This window comes from Erpetoichthys calabaricus, chromosome 12 (genome assembly GCF_900747795.2).
Source record: "Erpetoichthys calabaricus chromosome 12, fErpCal1.3, whole genome shotgun sequence".
NCBI classification, from domain to species: domain Eukaryota; kingdom Metazoa; phylum Chordata; class Cladistia; order Polypteriformes; family Polypteridae; genus Erpetoichthys; species Erpetoichthys calabaricus.
In genome coordinates this window covers 80,443,795-80,466,308 of record NC_041405.2, presented here as the reverse complement: position 1 = coordinate 80,466,308, position 22,514 = coordinate 80,443,795, and the positions used below count along the sequence as shown (strand labels likewise).

Genomic DNA, 22,514 nt, shown 5'->3' with positions numbered 1-22,514 from the left:
AACAATATTTTGAACTTGAAATTCTTTGGTATAGGAGAATCAACATGCTTTAGTTGTTTCGATAGTGGATTGTACTCTGGATCACATGCCTGATTAACAAATATTTCTGAAATTTCATCATTTCAGGAATTAACATTCTGGGCACCACCTGTGCACAGACCTTGCTCATGTGTAATTGTTCAAGAAGAATACCTTCATGTGACACATAACTAATACCTATGGTGTCTGTTTTATGCACCATCACTCTTCGATTTCCCATTAAGATTTGCTCCATTAGTGGCTCTTTTTATTCTGTTCTCAAAGCTGTATGTCAGCCAGATGTTGGGTTATCTTCGAGAGGTGTTCTGCCAGGATGGTCAATCTGTGGACTGAAGCATATAAAGGGGGCTATTCCTGGTACACAGTGACTAGGTGAGAATGAATCTACAAGGGAATCTTGTTCTCTAGAGACAGAAATTAAGTGATAGTATGATATCTGATTTTGTGGTTTTGACATCCATGTTAACTTGCCTCTGAAACATTGAATATACATTGTAAACCATGACTGCTAGAAACTCGTAATTTACATATTTTAATCCACAGAACCTAAACTGTAGTTACTTACAAAAGGTTTTGATCATCTCTCGTAATGTACGCATGTAGTGGGGCTACATAGTAGTAATAGTGTTGTCAATGTTTGTGCTGAGTGTGTTTTGTTTCCATCGTCCCGTTTGCTGTTTATGTGTGTGTCAGTAAATGTCGTCCCCGCAAATTCAGGGGGGACGAATGATGGAAAGAGCCCCAAGATGGAAAGCACCTGTTTTCAATCACAATCAATTACATCCGGCAGTACTATTTAAGCAATCAGGAGAAAACGGAGAGAAGAGGATCACATTTCACCACAACGCATCAACGTACCTGCTGTTTACCACATCGCGCCATTGCAACCAGTTTGTTTTCATTCCGCCAGATTTACTTCAATTTCCTCATCACCAGAGACCCCGGGGTCGGATTACATCATCCACCACTAGGATTCACAGTGAGGTTGCTCCATTTAATCCGGGAAATACAAATGCATCTCTTATCAGTTGACCAATCATCCGCATTCAGGACAGTTGTACACTCGGACTCAAGTTCAATATCATTGCCATTTTCCGTGTTTCATTCATTGTTGTTATTCATTGTTGTTTGTTATGTTACATGGGCAAGGGAGGGTATATATATATACAGTATATCCATCCATCCATTTTCCAACCCGCTGAATCCGAACACAGGGTCACGGGTGTCTGCTGGAGCCAATCCCAGCCAACACAGGGCTCAAGGCAGGAACCAATTCCGGGCAGGGTGCCAACCCACCACAGATATACAGTATATATATATATATATATATATATATATATATATATATATATATATATATATATATATATATATATATATATATATATATATATATATATAAACATACAGGGTATATATATATATACAGTGTTGTCACGGTATTGCTCTGGTGGAGGGATATATATAATATACTGTATATATTCTACATGGTGTATGTGCAATAGTGTTTTGTTGTGTTCTGTTTTAATATATTCACTTATTTTTACATATCTGGTTTTCTTTTGTGCTTATGTTTACAACATCGATTGTGGGGAAAAGTTTATTTGTTAGAGGTATGGCTTGATATTTAGATTCATCTCAGTAATTCATCCAGGCCACAGGTCTTGGAGGTGTAGCTGCCGGCTCGGTAAGGGGTCGGCCGTTACACGCATGTGTCAATATATATTGTTATAGTCCACATCATTTAGCTTTTATTTTGTTCAGTTTGTCTGGTTGCTATTGTCACAGTTCATTTTTATATGTTTATGGAATATTTAAGCCACAGCATAAATGAAAAATTTTAAGATTAGACTACTCTGTTATGCTTACTGACTTTGCATATCAATACTATTTTTCTTTGCCGTTCCTGTATACTGTGTAACACACCCAGGCTACTTATTTTCTGTAAATTAAACTTACAATACTAAAAAAAAAAAAAAAGATTCAATACTAAAAACAGAGTGAACTACCAGGCAAAAAAAAAAAACTACACCGCATTTCATTGAATGTTGTTTTTTGAAGTCGATCAATCAGTCAATCAATTTTTATTTTAGGTAGCATCTTTCACAGTGAGTTCCAAAATCAAACACTGTGAGGAGGTGGTGACTTAAAAGGCTGTAGAGGTGGAGGAAAATTTCAAGTTCCTTGGCATCTTTTATGTTCAAAAAAGATTACCAGGATTTTTTTTTTCTTCGAGTTAATTTCAGATATTCAGTGTGTCACAGAAACCCATGGCCATTTTCTACAGGTCTGAATGATATGGCAATATCTCTTCCAAGGAAGCAGTAAGAAAGAGGCACGCATTGCTTATAAAATTATAGAATGTCATTTCTGAATTTATTGTGTTCTTTCAGACTGAAACGTAAAGCATACTTGACTTGACCACATATACTCATTACAGCATTTAGGCATATAAACAAATGCTTCCTGCTAGTGACCTATGAACTTGGAGCAAGTCTCAACTGCAAATGAGTCTGTTACCACTGTATGAGATTAGAAGTGCTTGAGTGGCATCACCTTTAAAAGCCAGATTAGCCACTTGGAATGGGGAGATGTTCCTTTAGCTTAATTGGCTAATAGAGTTTTTTTCGGTTCTACATAATAAAAACAGATCAGTTGCTGGAGTCCCTTCTTATTAGTTAATGTAATGTCGTATGTAGAAAAGCTCTTTTAAGGATTTTAAACCACAGCAACACAGGTTTCTAAAATTAAAAGGGATTGTTTTAGAATAGTCAACCAACCAAGGTCAGTAAAATGAGGCACAACTGAAAATGTCAAAAGCTAAATCTAATGATTTAATTTGCTTTATTTTAATAAATGAAATCTGGGCTCCAGATTATGCACACTGCCATCTTTTATGAAAGCACCCATAAAAGGTAAAATGGAAAACAAAATGGTGGCATGATGATAAGCATGAAAATACATCAAATGCAAAAATCATTGTGCGTGGAATGAAAATGTCAAGCTGCAAGGGTTTAGTTAAAGGAATATAGAGATAGAAGGAATAATCTACATAGCCAATGGTCAAAACTATGACACACTATAACCAAGTGTCAAAGTCAAAATGAAAATCCTAAATCACAGTAGATGTGGCAAGAAATTGGCAGGAGAACCTTTAGAACATGCAAACATGCTACAAATACTTTTAACTTTTTTTTAGGAATTATCCACAAACATGGACAATCTGAAAGTCTTATATGGTGTCTTTTAGACCTTTAACCTCAAACGTTATGTAATACATGACCCCCAGCATCACAGATAGCAAGGCTTATCACAACAAACCTGAACTCTATAGCAACGCCCAAGAAAATCAAAATGGTGTCATTTGAACACACAAAATGTCCAATAAAACTAATATAAGCAGTCAAAAAAACATTGAGAAACAAACAGGAATTAAAAGAATAAAGGGCATAAATGTTAACAAAAAAATCTAAACATTTTACATAAACAATTATGCCAGATTAATGAAAAATAGCCTTGACTATGCCTTCATTTGCTGATCATTTTCATGCCTGAGAACCGTCCATTATGTTTATTTATTTATGTTGGTTTCATAAAACGTTTGATTTCATATTCTGTTTTGTTTTTCTGCAGTCAGAGCGTATAGGAGTCGCTGCGACCCCAGCTATTTATAAATATAAGTAAAGTGTGTGAGTTATCCGCTGTACATATCCTGCTGTAATTAAATTCGTTTGTTTATTTATGTCACTAAAGCATAAATAAATGAGGAGCAAGACTATTGGTGTCGTTTTTCTGTAATATTTGCTACTTAATAGGATGCCCTAATGTGTACACAGTCTATATATTTTACATTTCATTTTTTTATATATTTTTTTTTTGTCAAAAAGTGTAATTCCATTTTTCTGTGAGATTCATTAAAACAGAATTCACTCCTTTTGTGCTGGTTTATAGGTAATTGAAAAAATATTATGCCATTCAACTTAATCGCCTACTGCACATCACTAAAGCTACCATTGGCACACTTACTGCCCAGTGTGTGAAGCCTTGTGCATTAATTAAAAAGCAAAAATGTGATTTCAAAAATGACCTTGCAGTATACGGAGCCTGTGAAGCAGATCATCTTGTGCTGCTTCCCGCACAACTGACAAAAGAGGATGTTCACAAAAGAACTTGGAAGAGATAATATGACAGAAACAGCAGAGCTAATACCTGGATCAAAATACCTTTCATTTATTAACAGGGACTAGATTAGTCATCCCTAATGCTCTTTTAATTTTCTTCCTCCTGCCAACACAGACAGATTTGAGTACCACTGCTGATAACACAAAAACAATTCACCTTACCTTGATTTATGTATTTACTCCTGAGTATACGTGTGCCAAGATTTGCAAAGCCCAGGGCTACTTTAACAAATGGCTAATCTAGTAAACTGGAGCATTTAATGGATGCAGTTGTAATAATTAAACATTTTTTTAATTATGCATTTCTTTACTGTTTTATTTAGGTCAACATCTGGAATTCTCTTCAAACTGTATTGGCTTCAAGCAATACAAAATATTATGATTTCTAGTCATCTAGACTACTTTTGAGGTTTTGAATATTCTTTAGCCTTTCTATATTTTGGAATTTGTTTGCGTTTATTGCTTACAACCATTGACATCATTTGAGTTGGGTTATGGACACTTCTTCTTGGCCATGTTCCTGTTTCACCATCAAATGATGATATGTCAGATGGCACACTATTTATGGTTGTATTGTGGGGACTCAGCTTAAAAATGAAGGAAAGATTCTTTGCCAAGCAGAAATAAAGCACAGTTTTTGTTAAGAATTTCAGGTTACAATCTACATATCTTTTGACTATGAATTCACGTTTTAACCTATTAAAAGTACATTTGATTGATTGGCCTCTGCTTTTCTTACAGTTGGAATTCTAAATGAGATGATTTAATTTCTGCTGCTCACAATTTTAAGTGAAATGAAACCACCATTGATATGATTTTTTTTAAAAAGATGTCTTCATTAGTAACAAGTAAGAGAACATCCATCAGTCCAAATGCACTTATAGGATTATTAGAATCTTTGTTATAAAAAAAAAATTAAATACTGTACAGTGTTCATATATTAATTATTTTATATATAGATAAATATTTTTTCTTGAATTACATTTGTATTAGCTAAAAGGAAATGGATTTACCGTTAAAATGGGGGAAATGTTTATTGGTAAACTGTTTTCTATTCCTCAAGGCATGTTTGGGATCAGTTAATAGAAAGGCAGAAAAGGAGGAACTGAAAGGAAAAGGAAAAAAAAGAACAAGAAGAGCATATGGAGAGAATGCGTGCTGGCATGGAGAGAGGGTGTGTAGAAGAACAAAAATGCAATAGTAAAAACAAAAGAAGTGATTAAGAAAAAAAAAGATGTCAGAAATATGATTTAAGAAGGACACAGGAAATTTTGAAAGGTTTGGTGAAATGATTTGAAGACGGATTGGGCTTTTGGCATTGGGGTCGTGAGCTAACGTGAACCGGGAAAAAGCGACAGTTATTATGCTCTGCTAGAGTCAAGAAAGAAAAGAAGAGCTTCTTAAACAGACTGGGAATATTCAAGTCTGGGCAATGAGCTTTAAGGAGTTTAAAGCGCTACTAGGAATCATGCATCTTTATTTTCTTGGTCTAGATGCAGCTTATTGTCAAAATAAATTAAAGGATTTTTTTTCTTTGTCATCATTTCATCTGAGCTCCAACACGCGCCAACAATAGGTAGCTACAACAACCTTTAAACTCCTCTCATTTTACTATGTTAATAGGATAAATGTATTTATACCAGTAACGGAGCATGAATACATTTGACTTGAGCATTCCTAGTTTTCAGATTCTTTCTCTGTACGTTTAGCATTCGTTTGCTCAGAGGTTGATGCACTTTCTGCTTCCTGAGCAGCTCTTCTTCTCTCCACCCTAGCGGCATGCTTCTTCTCTTCTTTCGTCGGCATCTTTTTGTGTTAAAACTGATTAAGTCAGTGTTTGTGTTGCAATCACTTAGTACGTTTTCCTTCATTTTTCACTTAAGCTGGCACTTAACTCTTCAATCTGCCTCAAAAATGATTTAAGATATGACAGGTAGGGGAAGTGACAGAGAAGGTGGTAGGGAACGAGAACGGTGTCAGTATGCATGCACTGCTGACCGCTGCCAAGAGTTGATTCGGCAATAAAAATAAAAATAAAAAGAGGAATAAAAATCATTACCCCGAAAGCAGATAGTAGACGTCACGTAGTATATGTGTACAAAAATTCAAGTCAATAGGTCAAACGGTTTGCGAGCTGCAGGTGATTTAAAATCCTGGACAGAGAAATGAATAGCCACGGTAGCATATTATAAAAGGATATACATATAATATTGTGGCAAGTGGCTGGGGGTGGCACCCAACCAGGATGCCCGGAAGGACCAGAGGAGGGATTACGCCTCCTCCAGACCACGAGGGGGCGACTGCCGTGGTTGCTTTGGGGACCATGGGAACTGAGCTTGGAAGCTCAACCTTATAGGGGCGCACCGATGCCTGTGGAAGTGTGGCGGAAGTGCTGGGGGGAAGAAGACCAGGGACACCTGGAGTGCTTCCAGTTGTGCAGCCGGTACTTCCGCCACACTGGGGAGTGCCGGCGGAAGCTAATCGGGAGGCACATGGAGCACGTCCAGGTGGGGATAAAAGGGGCCACCTCCCCAATTCGATGGCTTGAGTCGGGAGTGGAGAAAGACGGAGCTCAGAGGAGTGGAAAAGAGGCAGCCTGAAGAAAGGCAGCATATAGGAAAGGCCTGGACTTTGGGGGAGTTGTTTGTGCACCTGTAAATAAAGCGTGTGTTGGGTGATTTAACATGTCTACCTGTCTGCTTTCCACAATATGTGTATATATATATATATATATATATATATATATATATATATATATATATATATATATATATATATATATATATAATATAAAATAAAATAAAATAAAATATATACATACATACAGTGGAACCTCGGTTTGCGAGTAACTTGGTTTATGAGTGTTTTGCAAGACGAGCTAAAATTTTTAATACATTTTGACTTGATAAACGAGCGAGGTCTTGCAATACGAGTAGTATGTATACACTTTGTCTGCGGAGCGTCATGTGATCACAGCTGAGCCGATGGTTCTTCTCTCTCTCTCTCTCTCTCTCTTGCTGCGGGATTGTGGGCAATCGTCTCCTATTCTCCGTCTGAGTCGGCGTGACTCACTCATATAGTCAACATCCTTATGAGTGTATACTGTTTACTACAGCATTGTGACTGTGTGTGTGTGTGCTGTGACGTGTGAGTCCCTGTCTTGCACCCCAAAACATGAAGCTGAGTCTCAGTACTTTAGCAACACCAGCTTTATTCAGCTTGAAACAGCAACAGCGCGGTTATTTATTGTAGCAGGATCTGCCACTCTCCTATACACAGACACAGCAGTCAGGCAGGGTCGTGGCCAAGTAATACTGCCCTGCGCATTTATAATGTTCCTTGTTCCTTGAATCACCCATTGACGGCAGGCGCTTATAGCATGTCCGCGATCTTTTTGGATTCGCTTTTACGGCGAACTGCTACAGCGCTGGGAGACTGCGATTGCTTTGGGACGTTCTTCTGTGTGTCGTCCCGTTGGGTGAAATCCCACAAGAGTTTAGAAACTCACTCACACCAGCCATGATTCTTTTCAAAGGTAAAGTGCAGGTTAATTTGTTTTATGTATTTTTACTTTATATTTTGTATTAATCATTTTTATATGAATAGTTTTGGGTTGTGGAGCGAATCATCTGAGTTTGCATTATTTTTTATGGGGACATTCGCTTTGATACACGAGTGCTTTGGACTGCGAGCACGTTTCTGGAACGAATTATGCTCGCAAACCGAGGTTCCACTCTATATATATATATATATATATATATATATATATATATATATATATATATATATATATATATATATATATCCTGCGGTGGGTTGGCACCCTGCCCGGGATTGTTTCCTGCCTTGTGCCCTGTGTTGGCTGGGATTGGCTCCAGCAGACCCCCGTGACCCTGTGTTCGGATTTAGCGGGTTGGAAAATGGATGGATGGATATATACATATATATATATATATATATATATATATATATATATATATATATATATATATATATATATATGTCACAAACGTGCGATTAGGAGCGAGCTGAATGAACCAAGTAGAGGTAATTACCCACCAGGCCAGGGGGTTGTGGGGTGCACTAAACCAACCTCTGCTAATGTTTGTTACATTTGAAAAATGTATTGTGATATTGTATGCTGTGATGAATGCTTTATGAAATAATTGATGTAGTTAAACACATCTAGTATTTAATAGCAACAGGCTCAACTTACATATCAGTTAACTTAACTGATGAGTATATTTTTGTCTACCTAACCAAATATGACAAAGAGTAAAAGTAATGGAGCTAGATGGTGCTGGAAGGATAAGGGTTTGTGACTCAATACTACAGAGACACCCACCAATCATACTAGACCTGGGGCTTGTTCTACAGCACGGTCTGTGTTCCTCAGATTACTTTGGACCAGCAAAACAGAAAAGAACAGAATTTTAATCATGTGCAGCCTGTCATTTTTCAGCCAGCATGTCTCCCCTGGCTGGGGTTCAAAGTGTTGCCTCTTGTTAATTTTGTGTTATTATATGTCATTTATTTGTATTAATGTTTATTTCATTTATTATGTTCATAAGTGTATGTTGAAAAAAGGGGAAGGGCCTTTTTTTTATGTCCCTTGTGTTTTGCGGGTGTCCCGCCAAAGGGAAGGGGCTACCTGCCTTTCACTACCAGGAATGGCCCTCCACCCTATTTAAGGGAGGGTCTCCCATAGTTCCTCATGGTTCATTGAAAGCGCTAGGGAGTGAAGAGTTTTTGTGATTATCTGTGTCTTTGCTATTGCCGTTTCATTTTCTGGATTTCAAACCTGTGCTTAGCTTGACAAACTTCAATTTTGGAATCTTGAGTTGGGTTGGGACTGTGATTATCGATATTTTTGAACCTCTACTCTGTTTTATGACCATGATGTTTGGCTACTGTATTGGGACTTTGTTCACTTAGGATCACCTTGCCTTTTCAGGCAATCCTTTCTGCTTTATGGAGCTTTGTGAATTTCAAATCCCTTTGAAAAATAAACCTTTTGTTTTATAAAGATTTGTCTCGGCCCTTTGGGTTTCTAGTTGGGTGTTTTCCCCTACTAGTGGGCAACTTTAGAAAGTGTGTTTTGATCTTGTGTTTTTAGGACTCTCTCAGATCATGTCACTGCCTTTCCTCTACTGACAAACCAGACAACCCTCACCTTCAGCTTCATAATTCTTAAGCAGATTCTTGGATTACATTGCTGGTCAATCAAACATGCATAATACTTCAAGAAGGCATGTAATTGCAGATGTCTTTGGAAAGATATTTTCCTACCTTTGAACAACCAATTAACTGAAATGTGTATAAATGAAGAATGATTTATAAAGTCTTGCATGAAAAACTAAGGTAATCTTTTTAAATGGAAGATCTAAAGGTAAATTTTTGTGTAATTTTTTGGCATAAGCTACAAAGTCTTAAATTTATTTTTCAGTCATAAAAAAGAAAAAAAATGTACCCAGAAGCCATCAATGTTTGAAAGAGTGTTTGAAGTTTTATCCACATAGGCTTGAGGCCTAGAGGAATAGGACTGTGAGTACCAAAGCTGCATTCCTGACGCGTAATATTCTTTCATATACAAGAAAGAGTAAGTATCACCTTCAGGCTTACCTGCTTCCACAGACATCACAGGAACCCTGGAGATACAGAAGTGTGGCATTTGTTTTCAACTCCACATCTCCATTAAAAAAAAATCATTGGCAGGCTTCTGAAACAAATGGTCAATTAAACTAATACATACTCGATTAAAAAGGACAATGTTCTTTGTGGTTTCATACTGTTTGTCACTTTGACAGTTACGGGGCTACAAACTCAGGAAAAGATTTGTGAGGACATAAAGCTTATCAGTGAGTTTATGAACTTATCCTTGCCAAGAATCTACTTCCCACAGGACCACACAAAAGAAGTAAAGAAGTAAAAAATAAATAAATATATAAAATAAAGTAACATACCACGAAAAGAGTATGTGGACAATAAGAGAATTACACTTGGAAATCCCCTTTACAAATATTTTCTTTATTAGCAGAGTGTTTAAAGTAGGAATTACAACTAAAAATACACTGATTTACAAACAGTCAGTTATCATTAATAGATGAAAAAAATCTTAATTATGGTTCCTTTTGTGCAACTCTGTATTTCTGTAGCATTCTTTAGAATGTGTTACCTTTTGGTCTGCTCATAACCTAAGGAATGCTGGGAATAGGCTGACTGTTGTTGTTCAAGTACATACTTTGTCACACACGTGCCCTTAGGGGACACCTTCAAGGGTCCTGCGAGGTCAGTGGTTCCACCCTGGGACAAGCGTGGGTGCTGATCCTAAACTCCTCTTATTTTATATCTGCAGCTCCAAAGGGTAAAACCCAAAGACACCTGACATCATTTCTGGTCTGGTCTCGAAACCCCACCCTTTCCAGGAAAGTCCATATATATATGGGTCACTCGCAGGAAATAGTCATTTATTTGTGGACCCACAATGCACTCTTATCATTTAGCACCCTGACATATTCAGAGCAGTAGCACTAGCCATTTGCTTACATTTTCCTGTTTTCTTTTTATGTTGTGTTAAACAGGTATTAAAAAGGAGGTATCTTGAACTGTCACTCTTCATATTTATTACACCTTGCATTACTTGCTTTTAAATATCATTTTATATTGTGCCTTTTTAAGTGTAGGTATGTTATTTTACACCAGCCAACAGAATAGTAAAATGTTATTCCTTGGTTATGAACATGAATTTGACACTGAGGGTCAGTTGTAGTGGACCTGTGATAGTGCTGTACGTGTAGTGGACTAATGCCAGACTGTATTGTACAGTACTAAGAGGAAATGATCCCCAGGTCTAAGTGTTGTCTCTGTGAACAGAGGAATAAGATCAATACAAAGTTTAACTAATTTGCAGCTAGTTTTGTGTTTCTCCTTGGTTTACTCAGCAGGACTTCTGATTAACAGCAGCTCGTCAGAAATTAACATTTTGCCCTCTTTCAATTAATGACGTGCTGTCGTGATTTAAAGGGACAGAGCACAGTGAAAAAAGTACATCCTAAGTAAACCTATTTAAAAATGATTGCAATAATGAAGCTACCTTAGATTGGCTTCCAGCACATGAAAAGGCCCAGAAATCCCTATAGCAAAATGTCAATGAGAGGTAGAAGTTAGAGGTAGAATCATATTTGATGCATAATTATAGCTCTGTAATACATGGGCAAATCTAAAATCAGGGTGACCTGGGTGGTGCATGCCCTGGGGGCCTGGTCACCAAGGGGTCTTACTATATGCAATAAAAAAGTAATGCCAGCTTATTTCTTTTTCTGTTTTTACCTTACGCTCTTCCATGAAACATATGTATGCAGTTACTCATATATTATATCACAATGCCTCAACCTATTATACGAGTGACCAGTTGCTTAAATCTTCTAATGGGACCATCCCAACTGTTTTATGTTTATGTGTGATGTTAATAGAGTGTAAACGTATGCATGTGACACCCTGGGGCCTGTGGAGGTCTTGCTCTGGTCTTGCTGTAACTCATTTCCCAATTACATAGATAACAAAGAAGAGCTGATACTCAGCTTTTAATAATAACAGAATGAATCCAACGAAATTACCAAAGAGTATAAAATACCTAGACAGAGGATGGACAATATTAAAGAATGTTTCATCGCAGTGCAAACTTCAGAGTAGAGCACACACCATACAAAAATATTGTGAGAAATCTCAAAACCAGATCTGGAGGACACTCATAAAAATATCTCCACAACACTCTAAAATGGCAGAATCTTTCAATGCACACTTTCTGAACAGGCAGCCCAGTGATTTCTTGATTAGGAACTTGTAAAAACATAAAATGATGTAATTGAACAAAATGTATGTGTGTAAGTACAGAAAATAGAACAGAATGATCAAACTTGTTTGTGTTTTGCGTACGTGACAAAAAGCATATATACTTTCTGGAAGTTTTCTTTCAATGATGTGTGTGACAAGAAAATATACCTTTAGGGTAAAGACTTTACCAATTGGAATAATACAAAATGAGTCAGGACGCTATTTTTATTGCTTACGTGGCCAACGATCAGGAGACTAGAAAGGTATAAAAGAGCAAGGATATCTGCGCTCGAGGCAGATGAAGTGCGGTGTCCTAGGACTGTATTTCTCTGTCATTTTACCCTTGTCTGGTATGTATCAATAAAAGGTTTTTACTAATTTTAATTTTCTTCTCTGTCTTCAGTCACAAAAAGTGTCCACAGTTTTTTGGCGCCTGGACGTGGGGCAAGAGACGGCCGGTCGACTCCTCCAGCGAGACCATTTCAGTGATCCGTCTTACCAGCGGACTGCCATCAACTTGAGCTCCGGCAGCAGAGCATGCAGCTCCGGCAAAAGTTAGGACTGCCCTGTCCTGAAAGAGTTCTTGCATGAGGAGCCCCTGGTCTCCTCTTTGCTACATCCACGGTGACTGAACGGATTTCCAGACAGAGCTTGCACACTTCCAGGCTGGGGTAAGCACCGGGGAATTTCCGAACATTTTTTTATTTTCTAAATTACGGGAGGGCGAGTTTCCTGTTGACCGTCTAGTCATATTCATATCTCAACGGGTTGCTTAAGGTGATGGAGACTTGACCCAAGCAGTTTGACGCATACGAAAGGTCTGACGAAAGGATACTGGCCTCACCCATATCCTAGACTCGGCTGGACGTATTGATGTAGTATTCTGCTGAACCGAATCGGACACGAAGTCACCTGAGCTGGAATCCGGGGATGTGAGCGGACAGGCTAACGGGACGAGTAACGGGGTGGTATATATATATGGAAACAAAAACAGAAAAAGAGCACAGATTGCAGGTTTGCTGTTAGGACGGAATAAATAAATCTACATACTAATAGGAATACCGTGTTCTCCTGGGAACTGGGACAGGACCGATAGTTGGGTGTCTCCCCTTGGGACTAAAGAAGGGAACAGTAAGGGAATAGTGAGTGGCACACTTAATACCTCGCTGATTCATACGTACAAGGGATTAGACGAATCAGTATATAGTTGGAAAATTAAATACAGGACCCGGGAAGAGCAAGGGGACATAATGGGAACTTATAACAGTAAGCCTGTTATTCGCCGCACAGGGGGATCAAAATCATTAATGCTGGAAGAATTATTTTCGGAGGATCAACAGACGCCCCGTAAAAATGGGTCTCCTAGGAAATTTATAGAAAAGAAGACAGGTTTAGATTTCAAGAAGGCATGTAGGAAATGGAATAGACAGAGTGGTGGGCGTTGGCCGATAGAGGGGACAGGAGATGCAAGTGAAATACAGGAAGCTAGGAAGATCCTGTGTAGGAATAAGCAGGGTTGTTATAATAGTGGACCGTATCGAATGGATATGTTCGATAGATGGGAATTAGTAATAAAAGACAGGAATTTAGAAGCAGTACAGAAACAGAATGAATTGTTGCGGGCAAATGAGGGAAAGGCTAAAAAGGAGAAAGAGGAATTATTAATTACATTACAGAAAGTTCAGACAGGCACTGAACCACAGGCAGACGGGAGGAAAAGGAAGAATAATCCAAATAAAGACCCCCTTTATCCTATTATTTTTTCCTCTCCTCAGTACCAACCTCAGGCACCTCCATTATCCCCTCCTCTATCCCCCATTCCGACTGCCCCCCCTACACTACAACTGGCAGAAGTTTCCCCCGATGATCCCCCAGGCACAGATCACTATGACCCACCCCGTACTAGACAAACCCCCGTCTCCAAATGCACTCGAAGTCAAACCTCCACTCACAAACCAGCTCCAACTTTTTTCTCTCCAAATCCTTCACCTTTACTTACTTGCCCTTTAATAGAAGTTCCCAATCCCCATTATAACCCTGCCCATCCAGCCGGACCCCAAAATCCCACAACAGTTATGATAAATCGGAACTGGGACATCCAAGAACTAAAGGATGTCGTGAATGCACTTCCAGATCCAAAGGAAGTAGGAGGACTAAAATTTGTTGAACAACTTGATCAGTTAGATAGCATGTATAAGCCTAACGCTACTGAATGGACCCAGGTACTTCGTCGAAAGCTTGGGACCACATGGGCCACTGTTTGCAGGGGTGTCCGCAATGACGTTCCATGGGTATGGAACCCAGCTTTAACTCGAGGACAGGGGATTGGTGGAGAAGGCGAATTTAACCCACAATGGGAGGCGTTGAGACAAAATATTGCAGAAAAATATAAAAAAGGAACGGACTGGTCCCTTATTTCTGCTGCAAAACAAAAGAGAGACGAGATGGTTGATGAATGGGCACATAGGATTCAAGACCTTATGGCTAATCACTCGGGCTTGGAAAATGTTGATGACCGCACCCGAGCTGCAGTTCCACCTTTTGTTTCCGGTTTGCGCCTTGATATACAAAACAAGGTCCGCACTTCCTGTATTGGGTGGGAAAGTGCCGCGTTTGATGAAGTCAAACGACATGCTGAACATGCCGAAAAACAAACTAAGCAGAAGGAATCGGACTCTCATGCCAAATTATTGGCAGCACAGATGAACTATTATACCAGGAATACTCCTGACCGAGGCCGAGGATATGGCCTTAGAGGAAGGGGACGAGGAAGAGGACGAGGTGGTTTTGGAGCTCCTCCTGTTGACCACAATAAGAATCCTTTTATTCCCTCTCCCTTTAATCCCAATGTTAATTCCTACTCTTGCTACGCCTGTGGTGAAACTGGACATTTTCGTCGGGAGTGCCCTCACAGACAGCAACAGCCCCCGCCTCCCCCTATTCCACCTGTTTTTTCTGACACCCCTGACCAACAATACTGGCCATAGGAAAACGCAGGGACCTCCAGCCACTCTTTTCAACTACCTTTGCTCACCCATAATTCAGAGACTGATCCTTTACTGACATTGTTCGTTGATGGCACTGAGACTATTTTCTTAATCGACACTGGTGCCACTCGATCTACCCTCTCGCTGGCAAAGGTCCCTGCCTCGAACGAGACTGTTACTGTGCTTACTGCTTCTGGACAACCTCACCTTCTTCAAGTATCAAAACCTCTTCAAGTCCAGTCACGTCCTGACGGACATACCTTACTGCATCGTTTTCTTTTAAATCAGCTCTGTCCAGTTAACCTTTTAGGAAGAGATCTCATGACAAAACTTTCTCTTTCTATTTCTATGACTGACAAAGGTTTTTTCTGTTCTACCCCCAAGTTGTTGTGTCAAATTGCCCCTTACCCCAAACCCTCTTTTGCAGCTTGGACTTTAGATATTTCCCCACACATCATTCTCCTCAAAGCCCTACACTCTTTTTCCCCCTGTCTCTTTCCCAATTTACAGGCCCCTGACATTTTACACTGTACTGCCCAATACTTCCCTATAGAACAGGGGTGTCAAACTCAAATAATGAGTGGGCCAAAATTTAAAACTGAACAAAGCCGTGGGCCAAGGTTGAAAAAAATTACCTTTTAATAGGCACCCAAACAAGTTTTGCGTTGAAAATTGAACAAGCAAGGCTTATATAACTTTATAATGACATGCAAACCCGAGTTTCATGTTTAAATATAAAAATTGAATGCCTCTTTTCTATTTGCAGCCTTCTGAGGTAAATATCAAAATAAACTTTTTTCCACAGGCTAATAAATACATTTGAAAACAAAATAACAATAATGAATGAATCAAACATTCAAGCCTTGAAGTAGCAAGAGAAGAGTGCATGAATAAAATGTTTTTGCTCAGTTTGCTACACTGATTTGCTTTAACACTGAATATGGAACAAGCCATGCTTATAGCTTAACTTAACTTAATAGTGCAAAATCAACTGTCAAAGAACAAACGAAGAAACATCAATGGCATATTAAATAACATTTAAATAAAAAATGAATGCCTCTTTTCAATTTGCTAAATATCAACATTAACTTTTTCCACTGGCTAATACATAAATCAATCATTCAGGCCTTTTTACTGTTCAGTTTGCGACACACTGATCTAACATGGTGTGTTCAAGCCAGACACCTGGCATCTTTTCTTGGATGCTAGTTCATCAGTGTCGGGGCTCAGGCTTTGAGCTGAGGCAACCTTCATTATCGAACGAAGGTGTTCATCAGTGAGACGTGCCCTGTGAGATGTTTTCGTCATCTTCATTGAGGAGAAAAGTTGCTCACATAGGTAAGTGCTGCCGAACATGGAGAGCAATTGAGCAGCTTGGGTGCGGAGCTGAGGCATTGTGTCAGGGATGTGTTGTGGAAACTGTGCGGCGCCAACAGCATCATACTTTGACTTCAGCGTGTCATCACACTGGAGTTCAATCAGCTCCATTTGAATGTTAGTTGGTGCTTTTTCCACATCGACTGCGAAGGGATTACTAAGCAGTTCAAATCTCCATTTCTGACCATCAAAGTCGCCAAATCGTCGGTTAAACTCAGCGCCGAGTACACTGAGTTTTTCAGTAAACTGTGCGCACACGGCAGTAGAGATCTGCGTATTTATGGTTTGGCAACAGGGGAAATGGCCAAGGTTTCCTTGCAGCAGCTGATTCTCCCACAGGCAGAGTTTAGCTTTAAAAGCTTTCACTGACGAGTACATCTCGGTGATGATGCGGCCCCGCCCCTGTAGCTGCAGGTTCAGCGCATCAAGATGGCTTGCGATGTCAGACAGAAAGGCCAGCTCACACATAAACTTTTGCTCCTGGAGTTCTGCTGTGTCCTTCCCTTTGCTTTGCAGAAACTGACATATTTCTTCACGCAGCTCGAAAAATCTGTTCAGTACTTTTCCGCGGCTTAACCATCTCACCTCTGTGTGATACGGCACGTCTGTGTGTTCCGAACCAAACTCTTCCAGAAAAGACTTAAACTCGCGGTGATTCAGACCTTTGGCTCTTATAAAGTTAACAACTTGTGTTACTGTGGTCATAACATGTTCCATCTTTAGGGCTTTAGCACACAGTGACTCTTGATGTATAATGCAGTGATAAACCGATAGCTCACCTGCACAGTTCTCTTCCCGCATCTTTTCACGCATCCTGCCCACCAGACCATTCTTTTTACCACTCATCGCTGGCGCACCATCAGTGGTTAATCCCACGAGTTTATCCCACGGCAGGTTTATTTCAGTTACACATTTGCAAACCTCCTCAAAAATGTCCGTCCCTGTGGTTGTGCCATGCATGGATTTAAATCCCAAAAGCTCCTCCGTAACACACATTTTTGAGTCGACACCGCGGATGAAGACTGACAGCTGCGCAGTATCAGACGCGTCAGTGCTCTCGTCCACAGCGAGGGAAAAAGAAACAAAATCTTTCCCCTTTTCCATCAGCTGGTCATGCAGATTGGTGGCAAGATCACATATGCGCTCCGCTATTGTGTTCCTGCTCAGGCTTACGTTTGAAAAGGCCTGTTTTTTCTCTGGGCACACTTGGTCACAAACTTTCAGCATTATCTTTTTAATAAATTCTCCCTCATTAAAGGATCGGGTTGATTTGGCGATTTCTTCTGCCACGATATAACTCGCCTTTACAGCAGCCTCGTTTTGTGCTGTGGCTTTTTTGAACATATTTTGTTGTGAAACCAACCCTCTCTTCATCTCCTCTACTTTCTGGCTCCTTTGAGTCGTGTCCAGGTCCTTGTACATGTCCTGATGTTTCGTTTCATAGTGTCGCCTAAGGTTGTACTCCTTAGGTACCGACACGTTGGCTCCACAAACGAGACAAACAGGTCTGTCTTTCAGATACGTAAACATATATTCTGTCTCCCACCTGTCCCGAAAAGTTCTGTTTTCTCCCTTCCTTTTCGTCATTTTTGGTAGGGGTAAAACAGTGACACCTAGAGTTGTAGTATTGGGCCGCAGCACGTCTGGAAAGAACGCTGCTTGCTAGAAATCTACTGACACAAAGCTGGCGCGCCAAAACAACCGCAGAGCATTATGGGATTTGTAGTATTTGCAGTGAATGCGGTGTTACAGCAACACCGCCGCTGTATAATACCGGTGGGCCAGCTCTAATGTTAATTTGATATTGCCCCACGGGCCAAATGAAATTACACGGCGGGCCAAATTTGGCCCGCGGGCCAGAGTTTGACACCTGTGCTATAGAAGTAGACACCCCCTGGCTAGAATCTTTCCTTACTTCTGGTACTCACCCCGAAACCCTTCACATCTCCTGTGTTTTTATTTCATCCACAAAGGCAGCTGCTTCTGTTCATCTTACATGCTCACAGCATATATTTTATCTTGGCGGCTCAGTGCCTCATATTTCCTTAGCTAAATCACGTACTGTTAAATGGGGGGAAATAGGACCATGGGTAGAAAAATGCCTTGAAAGAACAGACTGGTTACAAGTTACTCCAGGTATTTTTGATACTCCTGACCGTTTAATAACTAAAGTGGTGTTTCAAACTGATTGTTTAATACATCGCGCTTTGTGCCGTCCTTCCTCTTTTGCTTGTTCATTGCAAACCACTTTCCCTTCTTGGCTCTCTATGCTCCCTGATTCACTATGGTCCCAGGGAAAGAATGATTATGGAAGGATAGCCCATTGTGAGCCTCTGGTGATCCACCCGAAATCCTCCTTCCACCCGCACCGTGCCCAATATCCTCTGTCTCCTGAAGCAGAGGCTGGCATCTCCGCCGTACATTCCGATCTCGTCAAACGCGGTGCCATTATTCCAATTGAATACTCTCCAGTCAATTCCCCCATTCTACCTGTAAAAAAGGCTGACGGTTCATGGCGTTTCGTACAAGACTTGCGACAAGTAAATTCTGCCATCTTCCCTAGGGCCCCTATCGTCCCTAATCCTTCCACTATCCTCTCTACTATCCCTCCTTCCGCTCGGTACTTCTCCGTTATTGACCTAGCTAATGCTTTCTTTTCTATCCCTGTACACCCTGATTCTCAATTTTGGTTTGCTTTTACTTTCCAAAACCGCCGTTGGACATGGACCGTCATGCCTCAGGGATACACTGAAGCCCCTTGTGTATATGGACAAGCTCTTGCCCAAAATTTAGAAGGCTTTTGGCCGAACAGAGGTAGTACATTGATACAGTATGTAGATGACATAATGATATGTAGCGCTACGGAAGAAGATTGTACAAAAGATACCCATAAATTGTTGCTGTTTTTGGGGGACAATGGCCATAAAGTTTCTAAAGTTAAGCTGCAGCTAATCAAAACAACTGTAAAATATCTAGGTCATGACATTACGTATGGAACAAGAGCTCTCTCTAGCGATCGCATTACAGCCATCCAAAATCTTCCTAGACCGGTCACAAAACAACAGGTTATGTCTATTTAAGGTATTCTGGACTACTGCAGACAGTGGGTTCTAAATTTTACTGAAAGAGCGCAGCGGTTGCAACAATTGGCTAATACTCCTGGCATCCCCCTTTCTGGCCAGGTCCAATGGAATGAACAGGCTGAGAAGGCTCTCTGTGACCTAAAAACTGCTCTTCTATCTGCGCCCGCGCTTGGTTTGCCTGATCATTCTCGTCCATTCACTTTGTTCATGGACGAAAAGCAGGGATTTATGAATGCAGTACTGATGCAACAACACGGAGATAAACAAAGACCGGTGGCTTATTTTTCTAAAAAACTGGATCCAGTGGCCGCAGCACTTCCTCCGTGTCTTCGTGCTGTGGCTGCAACAACAGAAGCTGTATTAGCAAGCACAGATGTAGTTCTCATGAGCCCCCTGTGCCTCACACTGTACATTCTATCCTAGTACAAGCCAAAACTTCACATCTCACTACTGCTAGGGCAATACACTATCAGAATGTACTCTGTACTTTGTCAAATGTTACAATTGAAAGATGCTCCACTTTAAATCCAGCCACTCTTCTCCCAATTAACAACGAAGGAGAACCACATAATTGCCATGATGAAATAGCAAAGGTTGTAAAACCTAGAGTAGATCTACAGGAAACACCTTTAGAAACTGGAGAAATGATTTTTGTGGATGGATGTTCCTTGCGATTGAAAAATGGAGCACCCTCAACCAGTTACGCAGTGGTCCAAGGGGACCGCCTGCTGGAAGCAAATCGAATTTCATCAAGCTTGAGTGCACAAGCAGCTGAACTCGTAGCACTCACTCGAGCATGTCAGCTGTCTGAAGGGAAGATCGTAACAATTTATACGGATTCCAGGTATGCTTTTGGAGTCTGCCATGATCATGGAGCACTATGGAAACTAAGGGGATTTAAGACCAGTACTGGCAAACCCATCCAACATCAGAAATTGATCGAATCCCTTTTAGAAGCTATAACCAAACCATCGAAGCTAGCGATTGTTAAATGTCAAGCTCACACAGGAAAACAGGATCCTGTTAGCAAAGGAAATGAATTAGCTGACCACTTTGCTAAAGAGGCTGCATATAATAACACACCAATTTCTTTATTCCAACAGAGAGATGACCAGGACCCTGATAATCAAATTATTTCTTTACAGAGTGCAGCCACGGATATCGAAAGGAGAAAATGGTCCAAAGAAGGGTCCCTCTCTGATGGAGTCTGGACTCATAAACACACTAACAAACCTTTTCTCCCAAAAGCCTCTTTCCCAGGAATGGCAAAAATCGCCCATGGCCTCGATCACGCAGGTAGAGATGCCATGGTTCGAGATGTTGAAAAACATTGGGAAGCTGTAGGTTTCTCTACATATGCAGAGCAATTTTGCAGACGCTGTGCAATATGTCAAAAGTTTAATGTGGGAAAAGGTACCCAGGTAAGTCCCGCCGTTACCCCTAATCCAATGGGTCCGTTTGAACACCTCCAAATGGATTTCATTGAACTAACCCGTCTAAAGGGTACCGATATTGTCTTGTGATTGTCGATGTGTTCTCCCGATGGGTAGAGGCTTTCCCTTCAAAACACAACGATGCCAAAACAGTAGCTAAAGCACTAATTAAAGAGATTATTCCAAGATGGGGTATCCCTCAAAAGTTACAAACAGATAATGGCACTCATTTTGTGAACTCCGTTATAAATGAATTAACCACCTGGCTCCAAATTAATGTGCACCATTATTGTAAATACCATCCCCAAAGCGGAGGCATCGTAGAACGATGCAATGGCACTTTAAAAGCTAAACTCGCAAAAATTTGTGAACAAACTAATTTATCATGGCCGGATGCACTACCCTTAGCTTTAATGGGACTAAGGGGACGGACACACCGACAACTGGGACTATCGCCGTTTGAGATTCTGACCGGACGTCCCATGCCCATTGGCATGGTTGTAGGAAATGTGAATTTGCATACTGTGGACAATGATCTTCTCTCTAGTCTTGCAGGTCTCCGAACCTCATTGAAGGAAGTTCACCAGCAGGTTAATCAAGCCTGGAGGACCAGCCCACCTTCTAAGGATTTACCAATTCCCTTGGGCACCTGGATCTTGGTTCGAGATACTCGGAGGAAACACTGGCATCAGCCTAGGTGGAGAGGACCATTCCAAATTCTTCTATCCACACCACATGCCGTGAAAGTTGAAGGACTGCCTGCCTGGATCCACACATCGCATTGCAAGAAATGGCTATCTTAAAAATACTTTTTCTGTTGACTGTTACCCGCACCCTCTCGGGCTACCCAAGGATGGGTGGTGATCTTTATCTTTATAAGGTAAAACAGAACCAGAATCAGAGATACCCAAATATCACAGTCACACAGGGACTCACCACTTCAGTGCAAATTGATTTCTGCTCAATTGTGGACTGTGGAGTCGGACGACAAGAACAATGGACCTGGTCTGATAAATATGTTTGTGTTTCAGCTCCTACGGATTACGAAGACTGGTGCAGTCGGTGGGGTTTAGTCTTTGCAAATACAGGGTCAGATGACTGGGGATATTCTCCTTATAAAAGCCTGCAATACAGCTTGAAGACCCGATTCTCTATAATTAAGGGGCATGCCTTTACTAAATGTGATGAGAATCAATGTAACCCTGTAATTATTACGCTTAAAAACCCTACTGTTCATGATACTGGCACTTACATCCTTGGGGCTTATGTCTCAGGAACTGACCCCTTAGGAAAATTTAATATTAGAGTACAGGACCCCCTTCCTTCTCCCTCCAACGTTTCCTTTGAAACCTCCACCCCCACCACCATTCCTTTACCTGACGATTCGGCCCCTATAGTTCGTGTGTTAAATCTAACCACTTTAACAAGCACCTTTTCAGTAGAAACTGGTTATGGGGATCAGAATAGATGGTTGCAGTGGGTTCTCTATTCAGCTAAGCAAGTTAATCGTTCTCATTGTTACACGTGCGCTGCAGCCCGTTCCCATTTAGCTACAGTCCCTTTCCCATTATCTAACATTTC

The 22,514-nt window shown here is 40.5% G+C and overlaps 2 protein-coding genes across 2 annotated transcripts in view; one reads left to right on the top strand and one right to left on the bottom strand.

Moving 5' to 3' along the window:
• Window positions 1-16,198: 16,198 nt before the first annotated feature.
• On the bottom strand, window positions 16,199-18,004 carry LOC114663107 (general transcription factor II-I repeat domain-containing protein 2-like). The gene has a single exon (XM_028816867.1). It carries the CDS (start codon window positions 18,002-18,004, stop codon window positions 16,199-16,201), a length of 1,806 nt encoding a protein of 601 aa, XP_028672700.1.
• Window positions 18,005-21,295: 3,291 nt separating this feature from the next.
• LOC114662331 (endogenous retrovirus group S71 member 1 Env polyprotein-like) overlaps window positions 21,296-22,514 on the top strand; it is a 946,272-nt gene continuing 945,053 nt past the window's right edge. Inside the window, exon 1 of the mRNA XM_051935112.1 lies at window positions 21,296-21,488. The gene's annotated coding sequence lies outside the window, so the exon portion shown is untranslated. The remainder of the gene's footprint in view (window positions 21,489-22,514) is intronic.